The following is a 16,984-nucleotide window of genomic DNA, read 5'->3' as shown; positions in this document are numbered from 1 at the left end:
CATGTCTAGTAAGGTCAGATCAAGGCAGATCCCGTAGGGTCTGGCTTCAACAGGTCAGAAGCAGCACCTTTGACAGAGCATTGTGATAGCATGTTCTCTCACAAGGAAGGCTGTTGCTTCAGCAAGGTGGACAAGCCTGAGACCTTCGTCAGATCTGCCTGTGCTTTTAAAGGGCTGTTGTCTTGTTCTGGAGCTTTTGGCTCCTACAGCATTGGGGTTACAGAGGGCTGCTGTGGGGGTGAACTCTGATTGTCAGATACTGCATGCAAGCAATAGGAGGTGGCTATTTTTCGCTCTGCCATGCCCACTTGGGAAATCCTGGTGGGCAGCTGGCTGGAGAAGATATTCAGGCTACGTGATCCAGAAAGGCAGTTCATGTGTTCTTAAGGGCAGTGAACAATTACTGTGGACTGAACTATTCCAGGCACTCTGAAAAACAAACAAACACAAAAATATTTCTTTCCTTCTGAGCTAGAATTCATTTCTTTCCATTTCATCCTAGGCATGTTATAAACGAGCAGAAAAACATGCTGTCGGAGAATACACAGTTAATAAATCTTTATTGAATTTTTCTCTTTCTTTCTTTCTTTCTTTCTTTCTTTCTTTCTTTCTTTCTTTCTTTAGTGGATACAGAACAAATTGAAATAATGTGTTGCTACACTGCTTGCCAGTATTTAAGTTGAAATAATAATAGTAATAATCCCCATATGTATGATTTTCCTGACAGGATTTAAAATCCAACAATCAACGCGATGACATTGCAGCAGCACGTGCTTCTCTGAAGGAAAATTCATCTCTTCTCCATTCAATTTGCTCTGCTTGTTTGGAACATTCAGACATTTCATCTCTTGCAGCCAGCAAGGACTCTGTTTGTAATGAAATACAGAATGCTCTTGATGTCATTTCCAATGCTTCTCAAGGAATTGGAAATCAAAAGGTTCAGTCGACATCACAGTCTGCTACTCTTGGAAGTGCCCTTGATGAATTTGAGGTAGGTGAATTTGTAGCACTGTAGCACACTCTGTAAAATGGCCTAATTTATTTTAAATGATGTGCTTGTGGAAAGTAGCATACCAGAAAACCAAATCTTACTGACCTATGTGTGATCAGTTTCATAGCAGTTCTCAGACACGCTTCCAGCCTGGCTGATTTGTTTTGGTGAGTGATTGTGACCTGCAACCTAGGGATCAGATGTAAACATGGTATCTACTAAAGCAGGGGATAGCCAATGTGGACCATCCGCTTGTGTGATGGGACTTGTAGTCCACAACATCTGGTGGGTATCACAATAGGTACCCCAGTACTATAGCATTGATAGAGCCCATTGACTAATTTTACAAATGACAAATGTCTCTACAGGGCTCCATGAAAACAGCAATAAATTGACAATTAAACATCAAGACAATCAACTACCCAGTTAAATCCCAATCTTTAAAACTAAAAGCAACAAAAGGTGACATAATGGCAACAGATAGATATCTTAAAAATTCACAGTAGCAAGTTCATCTCACACCTTCTTACTATTTAACAACAATTTCTCAAAAAATGCTCTGAATAATAAAAGTTTTCATATATATTTTCCCCCAAATGTGAAAATGAAGCTACGCTACTGGGCTTTCTTGGGCAAAGGGGTCTACAAGGAAGGTGTCACTGTTTGAAAGACTTTACTCTTGCCCACATAAATATGAGCTCAGAAAGAGATGGCATTTGGAGGAGGGACCTTTTTGGTGACCCATTTTAGAGAATGGAGGCACGTTCAAATAGGAGGAGGCAATTCTTGGGCCATTCTAGATCAAGATCATTTAGGGCTTTAAAGATCAAAACTAATATTTTGAATTGTGCGTCAGAACAAATTGGAGCCAATATAGTTCTTTGTGCATGGGTATTATAGTCTCCCAACAACCAGCTCCAGCCAATTAATAGGCTGCTGCATTTTGAACCATCTGAAATATGTATTTATGGGGCGATACCTTATCATTTTTGCACAACACAAGTTAAAATATACTAAATATATTAAAATACGCTTCTCACATATTATGGAGGGAGGGAATCTACTTCTAGCAACAGGTCACCATCCTTAATGGTGTGCTTTGTTTGGGGGGGAGGTGTTCAAGGAGTTGGGGGGCTGCCTCTGTATATAAGCAGAGCACCCATATATGCATTTTTGGATCCTGGGCTTAGATTATATTGTTAAATGTCTTCTTGTTCATAGACTTTTTCTATATTTCTTTAACCTAAGTAGTGCAAATGGTACCTTAGGCTGAGTGAGTTAGATAAAGCAAAATTTATTGAGTATCTAACCTTTTACGAATGTTTGAGAATTAAATTGTTTCATTTTTCTTTATTTATGGGGAAATGGCATTGGATAAGAACCTGAAACAACCTTTGCTCTATCTTCTGCATTATAAATAAAGTACAATGAAATAAATGGATGTAGTAAACAGTCTGTTGGGAGCCAATCTCATTAAATGTTTATAGTCTGGAAATATTTGAAAGAGCTTACTCAACAAGTACTGTCTGGAAGCTTTCTTAATATCATTCATATACAGTATGGGAAGTTAGGATTTATACTTGGGAAAAAGCTGAAGTGAGTCTGAATACCTCCCAAAGCTTTAGGCTTACAATACATTCTAAGAATACTATATAGTCGTGACTAAAAGTATAATACTAAATGTGTAATAACTGAAATTTAAAGCCCCCATTAGATGGTCAGTTACTGTACTGTATTCCAGCTAGCTGTGTAAGAGGGAGACTTCAACAGGTCTAGAAATGCTTGCAATGTGTTGATTTAGTCAGCCTTCTTAGGGAAGCATGGCTATACCACAGCTCTTCCTACCACAATTTTAAAAAGTTGAGCATGTTCTTGGGAATCATAGCTGTTTTGTATGTCCATAGCCCTATTCAAATGACATATGTGGAGATATCAATGTGCGGACCAGGAGGTAAGATGAGAAGACCTACTTCTGTGATGAAGACCCTGATAACTTGAAGACCTTGTGGCACCTCCTAGCTCCAGCAGTGCCCCAGTTACCTCCAGCATCTTTTGAGAAATGGCATCATAGCCATCTGAAGCAGGGGGAAAGGAATGACAGGTTGATAGTTCTTTCTCGATCCGCTGTACATACGGTTCCTAATTCACCTGTGGCAGCTTCTTTGTCTGTGAAATCAGATGAGGTGGTTCTAATGGGGGCAGGACAAAGATACTTGTAGGACCTAAAGGAGTGTGTGGCTATCTCCCACTACCCCAGGATTTGGCCTCTGTTGTGTCACTTTCCCAGCCCCACAGGAACAAATGGTGCCAGTAATTCCCGGGGGTGTGGGGGAAGAGAAGCTGCAGTGGCAAAAAGTGGAGGTGGTGTGAGGGAGAAACCCCCTACTTATCCTCAGTGGCTGGTTCTCCCCCTACCTCCCTCCCCCCCAACACTAGGGCTCTCCCAGTTTGGTTCGGGCCCCACACATCAAGCAGGCCACACGCTGGATTTGATCTTTGGTGTAGGTATAGATGTGATCATGTCTCCTTCGATGAAGGTGCCATGGTCTGATCACTACGCTCTGAAAGCCAGGATTGACTTTCCACCCCCACCCTGCTTAGGTGGCGAGCTGATTTGGGCTCGCCCGCAGAGGCTGATGGACCCTGATAGATTCCGCCAAGCCTTGCGGGACCTTGGTCCCCCTGGCGACTCATTGACTGAGCTTGTTGAGGGCTGGAATATCCAGCTCCTGGCAGCCATCGATGAGATCGCACCGAAGCGCCCTCTGCGACCTCGCAGAAACCGGGCTCCCTGGTTTACCGAGGAGCTCCAGAAAATGAAGCGGGACCTCAGACGGCTAGAGCGAGTATGGCGGGGTGCCCGTGACGGAGCCTCAAGAACATCTTATAGGGCTTTTATGAAAACCTACGAGATGGCGGTGAAGGCTGCTAAGAAGTCTTACTTCTCGGCCTCCATTGCATCTGCTAGCTCTCGCCCGGCGCAATTATTTAGTATAATCAGGTCTTTAACGTCCCTTGAGGGACAGCCCAATTTAAATAACAATTTGACACACAGCTGTGAGGCATTTGCGAGCTTTTTTGCGGAGAAGGTCTTGTTGCTCCGCCATGACCTCCCTGCCAATTTGGATACAATAAAGGAACTGGAGGCCCCTCGACTGTCCTCGGGTCCAGTTTTGGACCACTTCGACCGGATATCCCCAGCCGATGTGGACAGACTCCTCCGAGCTGGAAAGCCCACCACCTGTCCTCTCGACCCGTGCCCGTCTTGGCTGATTAGAGCGTGTCCAGACGAGGTGCGGGCCCTCCTGGGGGATATCATCAATTTGTCCCTTGGCACGGGGACATTCCCAGGGGAACTGAAGGAGGCAGTGGTGCGCCCGCTCTTAAAGAAAACATCATTAGATCCTTTAGATCTATCCAATTACTGCCCGGTTTCGAATCTTCCGTTCCTGGGTAAGGTGATTGAGAGAGCGGTTGCTGAACAGCTTGGTGGGTTTCTGGATGAAACATCGGCTCTGGATCCATTCCAGTCCAGCTTCTGTGCTGGTCATGGGACCGAGACGGCTCTGGTTCTTTGTAGACAGCTGGATCGAGGCGGGTTGGGGCTGCTGATTCTTCTAGATCTGTCAGCAGCTTTCGACATGGTCAATCACGAACTTCTGGACTACCGCCTTGCTGACGTGGGGATCCAGGGCATAGTCCTTCAATGGCTGCGCTCATTTCTCTCTGGTCGGGGACAGAGGGTGGCGCTTGTGGGGGAATTGTCATTGCGCCACTCCTTGGTGTGTGGAGTACCTCAGGGTGCGATACTCTCCCTGATGCTTTTCAACATCTTTATGCGCCCCCTCGCCCAGCTTGTCCGGAGTTTTGGGCTGGGTTGCCATCAGTATGCCGATGACACCCAACTCTATCTGTTGATGGATGGCCATCCTGACTTGGCCCCAGACACACTGACCAGATGTTTGGAAGCTGTGGCTGGATGGTTATGTGGGAGCCGGTTGAAGCTAAATCCTTCGAAGACAGAGGTCCTGTGGCTGGGACGGGACGATATGGGATTGGGGGGGCAACTCCCATCTCTTGCGGGGGCGCAATTAGTGCCAGCACCGTCCGTTAAGAGTTTGGGTGTAATCTTCGACACCTCCCTTTCCATGGAGGCGCAGATTGCAGCTATAACAAAGGCGGCATTTTTCCATCTCCGCCAAGCTAAGCAGTTGGCTCCTTACCTCTCTCACCCTGACCTAGCCACTGTGATCCACGCGACGGTCACCTCCAGACTGGATTATTGTAACTCGCTCTACGTGGGGCTGCCCTTGAGACTGACCCAGAAACTCCAGCGGGTGCAGAATGCTGCAGCGAGACTCCTTACAGGGTCTTCGCTGCGAGATCACATTCACCCGGTGCTATACCAGCTGCACTGGCTCCCGGTGGAGTACAGGATCAGGTTTAAGGTGCTGGTTTTAACCTTTAAAGCCCTATACAGCCTAGGACCCTCGTACCTATGGGACAGCCTCTCTTGGTATGCCCCACAGAGAAACTTACGGTCTTCAAATAAAAACATCTTGAAGGTCCCAGGCCACAGAGAAGTTAGGCTGGCCTCAACTAGAGCCAGGGCTTTTTTGGCTGTGGCTCCGACCTGGTGGAACACTCTGTCACAAGAGACTAGGGCCCTGCGGGACTTGACATCTTTCCGCAGGGCCTGCAAGACAGAGCTGTTCCGCCAGGCCTTTGGCCAGGGCACAGCCTGACTCCCTCCCTTGGCAATCTTCACGGAGCTCTGGCCCAATGGTGGCCAGTGGCTTGAATTTAATTAATTTTATAATGAATGATTTTAAAGTGTTGTTTGTGCTGTACTTTTGTACTGTTTTATTGTTGTTAGCCGCCCTGAGCCCGGCTTTGGCTGGGGAGGGCGGGATATAAATAAAATTTATTATTATTATTATTATTATTACCTTTAATGTTCCCTGCAAGGGTTTTTCCACCCCCAAAGCAAGCTAATGGAGTTAAGACAGTTCATTAAATTGCATTGGGGTTTTTTTGGGGGGGGGGATTTGTGGGTGCAGGAGTGACCCTTAAGATGGGCTCTTTAGAGTCTTCATTCCTTGCAAGCTAATGGAGTTGAGCCACTCCTTTAGCTTCTATAGGACAGGGAGAAAAACCTTGCTGGGGTCCAAGATGGCAATCCTTCTCCAGCTTATACTTCAGTCAAAAGTGGCGAAGAATTCAGGGGCTTAAAAAAGCTAATCTTATCTTTGAGGAGGATGTTAAGGAGGCCCCCTCCAATTTCTTTTCTGAGAGAGAGTTTTGTCAGTGTCTCTAATCTGAAGTGAAACCAAGTTAGAGTGGCGCTGTTATGAATATTTCAGATGATGTATAAAACTGGAAACTTGGTGGAAAAGTCTGTAGCTAAGCATTCCATTTAAATCTAATATCTTCTTACCACACCATTAATTCTACAGGAGCAAAACGCATGAAGCACTCAGGCAGGACAGATTAAAAAATCTGTTTGATCAGATCTGTCTACTGCAAATGCTCACTCATTTGTATTGATTTCGTTACTGCTTCTTTTAAACTCATCAATGCAAGTTGCCCAGCACATATCAGATTTCTGTTGGTAAGCTCAATTGGATAATAAGATGGCTCTTTATCTTCAGTCTTCCTCTACCCTCAGTTCTTTTTTTTTAATGAAGGAAACATAGAGATTTGATAGAAGTAGTAGTAAGAATTAAAACACCACATCATGAATCAAACATCACTTTCTTGTGTTGAAATTATGGATGCCCAGGTGAACTAATATAAAATGAATTTATGATCACCACTGCAGCATTTGGCCATACTACATATAATTATTATTATTTTTAAGTAAGTTGAGAATTTTGAATATATTTTTAAAAAAACATTGGGTGGTCTACTTTTACTCACAGTAGACCCACAGAAATTAATTGACCTAACTTAGTCATGATTATTAATTTCAGTGGGCCTAGTTGTTTTTTTTAAAAAAGTTGGATACCACCCATTTTCTCTGTTCTCCTTCACTTTGTCAGTATGGTTTTTAATGGATTGCCTAGCTCTACCAAAATTATCAATCCCTCCGATTGGAACATTAGAATTGCAAGTGAAGGGACTCAGACTGCAAATCACAGATCAACAATTATGGTTGAAGGACGTGCCTTGGCAGTACCTCTAATAGGAATGCTTTCTCTTTGGAATGTCAATCTGCATTCACAATCCAGAGTAAGGAAGCAGGGCATAAGCATATGATGTAGACCAATTCCTTGAAAAATAATAGCAACATATATACTGAAATCTAAAGTTGGGACAGCCTGCAAAATCTCATCCACAAACTCTGTACATTAGAGTGGGCAAGTGTAATTATTGAATAATTTGTTAACAGAGCTTAATGATTTGATGTACCTTGTAGCGGTGTCTTGGTTATAATATTCTTGAGATTTTGCTAGCTTAAGATATTTGATGGAAATAAGAGGGCACAGGAAGGGCCTGCTCATTTCAGCTTTTTAGTTTTATCTTCATACACCATTTTAGCTGCTGGTTGTTTCAGATGACAGTCATTTTGAAGGAAACTTTAACACAAGCCTCTCGGTATTTTTCGCTCTATAACACGCACCTGACCATAACACACACGTAGTTTTTAGAGGAGGAAAATCCGTAGGCATGCCACCCGTAGGCATACCCTCCATAACACGCACAGACATTTCCCCTTACTTTCTAGGAGGGAAAAAGTGAGTGTTATGGTGCAAAAAATACGGTATTTGCTGAGAGCAGTTTCTTAAGTCTAGTTTTTTTTAAGAAAAAGATTTGATCCATGCTGATGTTTCTCAAACTTTTGAAATGCCGAAACCTTCTAAAGTTACTCTAATTCTTTTGCCTCTCAACCCACTGACAGCCATCTCTTCTCATAGATTTGGCTTCATTGATGCTGATGTTTGGTCAGAATCCACTAAGGAACAACTATGTGGAAGGTGACCCATTTGATCACATCAAAATGGAAAGTTAGATTATATGAAAAAAAGTCAGAGTTTAAATATAGCTTTCTCTGTCTCCATAAAGTTACAGTGGGTCCTGGGAGGCCGTCATCTTCTTGTGTGGACAGGGGAGTGGATGGGCAGCTGGTACCACCCACCTCTGGCCACACTGGACATTCCAGGTGGGGTGGGCCTCACTCACAAGGCCAACCAGGTGCAGGGGCTGGCCCAGCATTTTGAAATTTAGTTTGTTCATTCAGACATTTCTACAAATGTGTTTGTTTTCATTATAGTACATAGTTCCTCAAAATACCCCACACAACCCCAAATTAAGCTTTCGTTGCCGCAGTTCCTTAATTTTCCTCTCTGAAAGAAGTCACAGAAAAAGATATTTCTTGCTTAATTAAATACTGCTAATTTTCATGAATTCGTATTGTAGTTAGAAAAAAACTCCCAGAAGAGTTCTCTCTCATGTGTGATTTCCCTTTGCAATCAGGCAGACTCACCCTGCTGTGAGAAGAGGGTGCTGCAAAAAGAAAAAGAAAGAAATGTAATAGTTTGATGAATTTCTAATGTCTGTTGCCATTATCGTGAGTTAGGAAAGTGATTTGCTTAAATTAGATATTATGAAATTGATAATGCTTTTGGATAAACAAAGCAACATTATTCCATTTTCAGATAAAGGAATTTCATACACACAGAGAGAATCTTGATGTATTCATTCAAAATTTTCTAGTTAAACAAACCTCACTTTACAGAATGCGCAATCCATTTCATTAATTTTTTTCTCCAAACACTTAACCCTCAAATCCCAAGCAGTAGATCACCAGCATTTATTTGCATATGTCTTGCCTTATTGAGAGGACTCAGGATCACTTAAATGCATGGAATAGTGGCAGGAGAACTCCTGAATTTCCCGTTTAAAGATGCCCCACTTGCAGCAAGAGCAACATTTATTGGAAGAAAATGGAGGGGTCAGATGCATGCAGAAGCTGAAATGATATTTATTGTTGCTACTACTGCTTTTTATTATTGATGATATCTGTAACGTTTTTATTGAAATTGTTTTAATGTATTTTAATTCTGTCTTTACATACTACTTTGAGATTTACTTGTAATGGTAAGCAGTATAAAAATATATTAAAAATAGATAATTATACTAATTTATAAAACTACTTCTGCAAGTTAGCATCCATGGAAAAGTATTTCTGAGGCCAGTTCCTTTATCTGCCCCATGATCAAACTATGAAGAGGAATTTCACATCAGAGTTTGTCATTTGATAAAAGGAACTGGGCTAGGAATCCATCATCATCTTTGAGGCCAATTTATTTTACTTTATTTTAGGAATATATTTAGTGCACCATCAACTATAAGTTCTCAGGGCAGTTTTCAAACATAAAATTAACACAGGGCAGGGGGTTTCAACCAGTGAGCCATGCCCTCTTGCATCTCTGCCTCCCAAAGGCTTGCACAGCCATTTGCTGTAGCAGCCCTGGCTGCAAGCTCCTCAAGCTGCTTCCCAGGTCCCTGTGGGGCAGTGTGAGGAGGCACCTCTCTTTGGGGCAGGGGGAGCAGCCCGGAGACCAGGGTGGCAGCAGTGGCTGCCTGGAGGACTCGCAAGGAAAGGGAGGAGAGGAGGCTGAGGGAACACTCCACAAGGGAGGCTGTTCAAAAGGTGAGAGGCTGCCAGCTCTGCAGGTGAGAGGTGACATAACTGGGCTCCTGAGCCCCACAGGGATGCTGCTGAAAGAATGTAGTTGGTCAAGGGAGCTCAAAAAAGTCGAAAACCTCTGCCTATAGTAATCTAATTCTTCATATGCAGGAGAAACCAGATTGTGCTTTCTGCCACATTTATTATACTTCATTCAGCAATAACTGCTCTGTGGGCCATGGGGTTTGAATGACACAGGGTCATTCAAGGGAGAGAAGAGACAGGCTGTGAGTAGGGATGGGCTTAAAAAATAAATAAACCTCAGTGTTGAGCTAATTCCTATCTTGCTATTGATGAGAAGTGGATTATTACACCCCCACCCCACACCCCACCCCATTCTGCTAAAAATCTGAGCAAATCTCACATATTATATGCATATTATATGCACTGACACTCCAGGTTTTCTAAGGTAACTAGCACTCAAGACATTCTGGCATCTGAGGTGGACAACAAAATGGCACCTCCCCTCCCTGCTAGAGAAGAAAGGGTTAGGGAAGAGCTACATCAGGAACAGGGGAGGAAGAAAAATTGACATCAGGATCTGCTGCCCCAGCGGATCCTGCCACCTGAGGCAGTCACCTCACCTTGCTGTGGGCTGGCCCTGGCCAGCGCATAAACAGATAATATAATTGGTCTGCCCTGGTTGTCTGCCAATGGGCATTTTGCAGCCATCTATTGCATGTATTGTAATGTACCCAATGGACAAGATCCTTGCTTGAGAACCATATAAATGTACAACTTTGCTTTGAATTTCTTGCTGTCCTTCAGAGATGAAGATTCTCAAGATTCAAACAGTAGGATGGGTACACTGGGGATATGATATATGCATTCCAGCTATGTGTTCAAGAAGACCAGTGTGAGCATGAGTACTCTTCTTATTGCTCCCTTTTTATCTTTCCCTATAGAATCTGGTTGTCTTGGATCCTCTTACTGTGAAGGAAGACAAAATAAGGCCATCGCTAGAAAAGCGTTTAGAAGGAATTATCAGTGGTGCTGCTTTGTTAGCAGATTCTTCTTGCACACGTGATATTCACCGTGAGCGCATTATCACGGAGTGCAATGCTATTCGCCAAGCCCTCCAAGATCTTCTTTCAGAGTACATGAATAATGTAAGTGAATGTTTTACTCCACCCACTCTTGCTGTTTGTCACTGTTTTCTGCACTGCTGCTTATATGAAGGTAGTCCAATAGTTATTGGTGTCTACTGAGTAGTACTTTGAAAATAAAGCTTAGTCAAAGTTTTCTGAAAGGTATTTATATACTGCTGATTCTCAGAATAATACTTAATATGTTGTATATGTACAAAGTTGACCTTAACCCATGGTGCTCTATGGTGCCATTTTTGCAAAAGTCAACAGAAAAGGAGATGGTAAGTAATTTATTTTTTTTAGCCTTCTTGTTTTCTCAGAACATTAGAAATAAGATATCTGTGATTATTATTCTGTAAACATTTTCCTGGTACATGTGGTTACTTTTAAAAATAGTATGTCAAGAGTGATCTTAAGGGGCCAGTGTTCAGTAGGGGAAAGTCTTAGATTCACAAATCTGAAATGTTTATAATGTATTCTGAAAAGACAATGCTTAGATGTTGGAGGTGGACTTTTGATTGAACCACTACTATAGTGAATGTTACTGGCAGTAAAGAGATAAAACAAATACCAGCAACGCTACTAGACAGAACTACTTCATCCAGTGTTTGATTTGGAAACATAACCTCTGTGTTGAACAGATAGATATCTTACTCTTATTCAGAAGACAATTTGGGAATGAGTTTTGTTGAGTAGCTAATGGTATTCATGTTGAGACATGATATTCTTTTACTTTCTTCTCAGGTGTACAAACTATTGACGCTATGTGTTCTCTCAGGTCCCCCCCCCCCCAAGCTTTATTGATCATTTAGTGCTTTCAGTATTTTATCATAGCTATAGAGAGATATCTACAATATATATGAATTAAATAAGATGAAAACAATAGGGAAAACAGGAAAAGAAGATGGGTAAACAGAGAAAATGTGTGATTATTTCTAGTACAATTATTTCAGTTATTTGTTGCACAGAATCCAGGTATCCTTCCTCTATTGAATATTCGTCATATTCAAATTGGGAAAATGGGATTCTTCACCCAGATAGAACATGTATTGTTAATGTGGCTGAATGAATGCCATAGTTACTTACTGATTATTTTCTGTAATGGCAAAGATACAACTACAGTCATACCTCATGTTACGTTTGCTTCAGGTTGTGCATTTTCAGGTTGCGTTCCGCGGCGACCCAGAAGTACCGGAAAGGGTTACTTCCGGGTTTCATCACTCGCACATGCGCAGATGCGCAAAATGACGTCACACGCATGCACAGAAGCGGCGAATCACGACCTGTGCGTGCGCAGATGCGTGTTGCATTCTTTTCAGGTTGCGAACGGGCCACCGGAACGGATCCCGTTCGCAACCAGAGGTACCACTGTATTCACAGATGTGGACACCATTGTGTGAACTTGTATATTCCCAACTTTAATTCTGTCTTTTAAAGGAATGAAATGCCTGTGTGCTCCTATGGAGTATTACCACAGAATAGGGAACTCTCAACCCATCTTGGTTTTTTTGTTTTTTTGTTTTTTTAAAAGATTTTCCAGAGATTAAGGCAATACCCAGGAGGTTCCATCTGACACTTCCATTTTAGGAGCTGCAAGGTGACATTCAGCCAAGTTTTACCCAGAGGAGACCAACTGAAATTAATGACTAAGTAAGAGTAATTATAGATTCAGGAAGGTAGCCGTGTTGGTCTGACACAGTCAAAATAAAAATAATAAAAAATAAAAAATTGTTCAGTAGCACCTTATAGACCAACTAAGTTTGTTCTGGTATAAGCTTTCATGTGGAAGCACACTTCTTCAGATCTGAAAACTTATACCAGAAAAACTTAGTTGGTCTATAAGGTGCTACTGGACTATTTTTTTATTAAGAGTAATTATTTTTAGTAGATCAGCTCCAAGTAAAATATATATAAATACCACCTTTTGTTGCTGCTGCATCAGCATCTTGATGTACGGTATTGTTTACAAGCAAAGGCTGTAAAATAAATGGAAGCATGGTTATCTCTTCACAGCTAGGCTCCATGCCTTCTCCAGCTAGGATACGTATAGCAACAATACAATTCCTTTTTTGAACATTTGTATGGAGAAGCCCTATAATTTACACTGGCCACTACCACAGGTCCACTGCTATGATTCTGTGGAGCCTGTGATACCTGCCCAGGTATTTAAAAAATAAGAAGAATTACCACATCCATCTGACATGCAGCTCTTACCCTGAAAAAGATTATCCATCCCTGGGCTGGATGAACAGATTGTCTGTATCTAGAAAAAAGCAACTTTCTATGGATTCCTAAGTTGCATGCTTCCATAATAAGGCTAGCTGCTCTTGATTGGACAGTAGACTGCAGCATGTTTGGAAGATTTTTGTTTGTTTGCAATGAGTATGTGGAATTTTAGCAACAATACTCTGTTCCAATTATTAACCTGTGCTTGATCCAGGGGATAATTGGACATGTGCAGAACAGTGTAAAATATCCATTTTCAGGATGTGAGAACTATATATATGAGAAATGGAGACTCCAAATATTTCATGCACCTTTTCTAGGCAAGCAGTTTCGTTTATTTCTTAACATAGTCACATCCTTTTAGAGAGAGTAGATGAATTGTGCAAGGTTAAGGGGACCCTGTGGATTCATTGTATGTGATGTAAGTATAGAAACCCCCTCACTGTTGTTCATTCCCAGTTATCAGAAAATTCAGGTCTCTCATATTCCCATGTTTCTGTAACCTAGTTTAATGTAATTTACCCATACTTCTATTTTGAATGATGCCTGGAGTATTATTTGAATAAATGAAGTTCTGCTGTCAGTTCCTTTGTCTTTGAAGTAGCTGGTATATGAAAAGCTTAGAACATAATACATATGAAATAAATAAAAAATATGAATCCCTATCACAGAAGAAGGCTGCCTGAATCAAACAAGAAGCTACACTTTGCATTTGTGCTGCAATTTTTCATTACATTTCATTATAATGACTTGCTGAGCATTGTAGCTGCTTAAAATTTGATTGCCAGGAGCCACTGAGCAATCAAATTTTCAGGAGCTGCCATGCACCCAGGATTCATTTGCATTAGCCCTAGGATGTTCTTCTAAGTCAGAATTAATGGTCTAGACTTGAAGTATTAAGAGTAGATGCTAAAATCTGCAAAACAAAATACACTCTAAGAACACAAAGCTCTATGAAAATGCTTTAAAACAGTGCCTAAATTGAGACATGCTGTATCCATAGATGTATAGTGGAGAGAATCCAAAATTAGAAATGCATACCATGGGCTGACAATAAGAAAAGACAATAGCATCAGATTAAGGGATACAAGGCTGCCTTCCAACAGTTCTCTTAGGGCTCATTTAATCTCCTCTTGTCTCATGGCTGTACAGTTTTATTACACAACATGATTCCTAGCAGAAAATATATACAGTAATATTGAAGATAAATGCACAAAGTGAACAAACAGACTGGATCCTGCTATTGAAACTGGGATGCTGAGCTTTACATGTTTCAGTTTAATATTACAGCTGTCAACTATGATACTCTGTGTGCCAGGGATCTCAAACACCTTCCTCACATTGAGAGGTGGGTAGTGAGCTGCCTGGAATTACTAGTCAGAGCAAGTCCTCTACTATCCTGTATTACATCAAGAATAGGGTCTAAGGTGGATTATGATATTTTTTGCTGTGCTATTTTATAATTCTCTCTCCATCTGCATGTCCTGGGTGCAGAAGGCAATGACCCTATAGTTAAAAAGATGATACCCACTCTAGGTATCATGATTAAAGATTTGTTGTATTTTATTCTTATTGCTTTGAAGAATTTGAAGGATCCATTTGCTTATAAAATGCATGATCCCAGCAAAAATATATTTTGATTTAGAGAAACAAGAGCTTCCAAATGAGCTTAACGTTGTGGGGATCATAGTTATTCATTGTGACAAGCTTTTCAAGTACAATTGAAGAGTAGAAATGTTTGAATGACTTCCAGTTCTTCCTGAATTATTTAATCTTTGATGATGGAGATTTCTGCACTGCTGTGACATTCTCATTACAGGGGGGTTTGCAAACAAAGATTGAGATTGTGGTTGTGTAGTTTGGAAGTTGATATATTCTACAGAAAATGGGCGGAAAACAAATTAACTCTGTGTGACAATGCCAACAAAGTGGTGGAGGTTATATACAAAAACTGAGGCTATGACAACAGTATTATTATTATTATAAATTTTTATCCTGCCCTTCATCATATGGTTAGTGTAAGTTAAAAGCAAACCTAAATCAATTTACAAAAAATACAAAAATAAAAATGTAAACAACAGATAAAACAACCATAGAATCAAGTACAAAACATAACACGAAGCTAAACACAGTTCCTTGTTACAGCAACATACCTATACTAGCATTGTGAAGAGGACCAGGCAAACTGAGAGGTCTTAACATGTTGCTGAAATGTCAGTATTGTTTGTTCTGGTTGACCTTGTTGGAGGTAGGCATTCTAACTGGGGTGCCACCATGACAAATGTTTACACACATTCAAAAACCAGGCTTCCTAAACCTGCTTTTCTCTTCTAGAGGTTTCTGTTCTGGTAAATAATGTGGGAGATCCCTAAGTTGCTATTTTTTTTTAGCCAGGAGAACTGGAGAAACAAGATTAAAGATTTTTCTTGCTTAAGTCCTGTTCTTCATTAAATGTTTCTGAGCCAGCAATTTCAGCATTAATCGGATAGTTATTTGAGGAATCCACTAGAAAAATATAGAGTGATGCACAGTTCATGGATCTTGAGAGGATGATTCAGTACAATAGTCAGTAATTCATATTTGGTATACTTGACAGCACCCAAAATATATTAGTCTGCTGAAGACCATTTTTTCCCAGGAAGCCTTCAACAAAATGGTATTTTCCCTCCCTCCAAGGTAGAATAAATCCTTGATTATGGTAATAACCTAGCACTGCAAATAAATATTGGAAGTGTTCACTGACTAAACAGCTACCACGCTTTTTAATTCATGAGAAGGAATTTTCCTTAGGTAAATAAAAAATTACTGTAAATAAGTCCATTGCAAGTAGAAAAGAATTTAATGTATTTAACATGGCTTGCTTTTTTAAATGCGTTAAAAATATGGCAAAGGTCATTCTATTGTTCAAATTAATGGTTGCAGAAACTATATTTAATTTTCATATCTCATTGCTAGTTCTGCCATGAATTTGCCCCAGAGCATTTCTGGATTTTTAAGGGTGAATGGGAAAGAGGAGGAACTGGGATTTTTTTATCTGTAGCTTCTGCACAAACTGTAGCTTCCAGATCAAGTGCAAGGGGAGCCCCACATAGAGTGTATTGCAGTAATCCAGTCTTGACCTGACCAAAGCATTCACTACTGTGCCCAGGATTTCCTGGTTCAGGAATGGCAAAAGCTGTTGAACCAGTCACAGTTAGTAACAGTACAATCTAGGTATTAAGTCTTTGATTGTACCTTTACTGTGGGTTCTGTTTGCCTCCCCGTGGTGTTTAACTTAGGACCTTTCTAAAGAAACTGCTGTTGCTTCCAAGCATTATTGTTTGAGATAGAAAGGAGTTAATATAATGCATTTTTCAAATATATTTACAGATTTTCTCAAAAGCAACTAAAAATAAATGTATTTTTCTCAAAAAGCATAAATTATCAGTGTCATTAGGTCTTGAATTTTTAAGAAAACAACAGAAAAGTTGTTCAGCTTTTGTCTGCCTTTGCAAATGCTTCTGAAACTTCTTAAGTACTTTAGTAAACTTTGTATATTCCTGCCTCAAATCAGTGGAGCATTATATTTCTCTAGTATTTGACTAGCAGAATCCTGACTTCTTTGTCACTGGTTCTTTGCTCCCTTTTGGAACACACTTTAAGTATAAATCGTATTCTAATAAGTGTAATTTCATAAATCAATTTTGATGATCTGTTCAGAAGAATAAATAGGAATGCTTATTGCTGAGTTACTTATATATGTAATTTTAAAGTAATTTTAAGCATAACTTTAAGAACTCAATATATCTGCTGCTGCATTTTGAACATAGCTGCTTGCTAAAGAAATATCTACTAGTAATAACATCAACACTGCCTATAACATAGGATCTAATCATGAGATCCTGCCCCTTGGCTTTGAACTTTGCCAATACAAGTTTCGCTAGCCTATCTTAGTGGACTTGTGAAACAGGACAATTGTTGTACACCGGCTCACTCGGTCTATAGAGC

The 16,984-nt window shown here is 40.8% G+C and overlaps 1 protein-coding gene across 14 annotated transcripts in view; it reads left to right on the top strand.

The window, feature by feature from the left end:
- Positions 1 to 16,984, top strand: part of CTNNA3 (catenin alpha 3) — a 566,694-nt gene that overhangs the window by 103,191 nt on the left and 446,519 nt on the right. For all 14 annotated transcript variants that reach the window (XR_014156848.1, XR_014156849.1, XM_081862982.1 and 11 more), the window contains 2 exons: positions 728 to 991; positions 10,589 to 10,792. Coding sequence is in view for 12 of the 14 variants with exons in the window: in XM_081862982.1 (XP_081719108.1) it covers positions 728 to 991; positions 10,589 to 10,792 (468 nt within the window). In the remaining 2 variants the exon portion in view is untranslated. The remainder of the gene's footprint in view (positions 1 to 727; positions 992 to 10,588; positions 10,793 to 16,984) is intronic.

The sequence above is a fragment of the Podarcis erhardii genome (assembly GCF_964252035.2).
Source record: "Podarcis erhardii genome assembly, chromosome: 5".
In the NCBI taxonomy this organism is placed as follows: domain Eukaryota; kingdom Metazoa; phylum Chordata; class Lepidosauria; order Squamata; family Lacertidae; genus Podarcis; species Podarcis erhardii.
The sequence above is the reverse complement of the archived record's forward strand: the minus strand, read 5'-3'. Positions and strand labels throughout refer to the sequence as shown.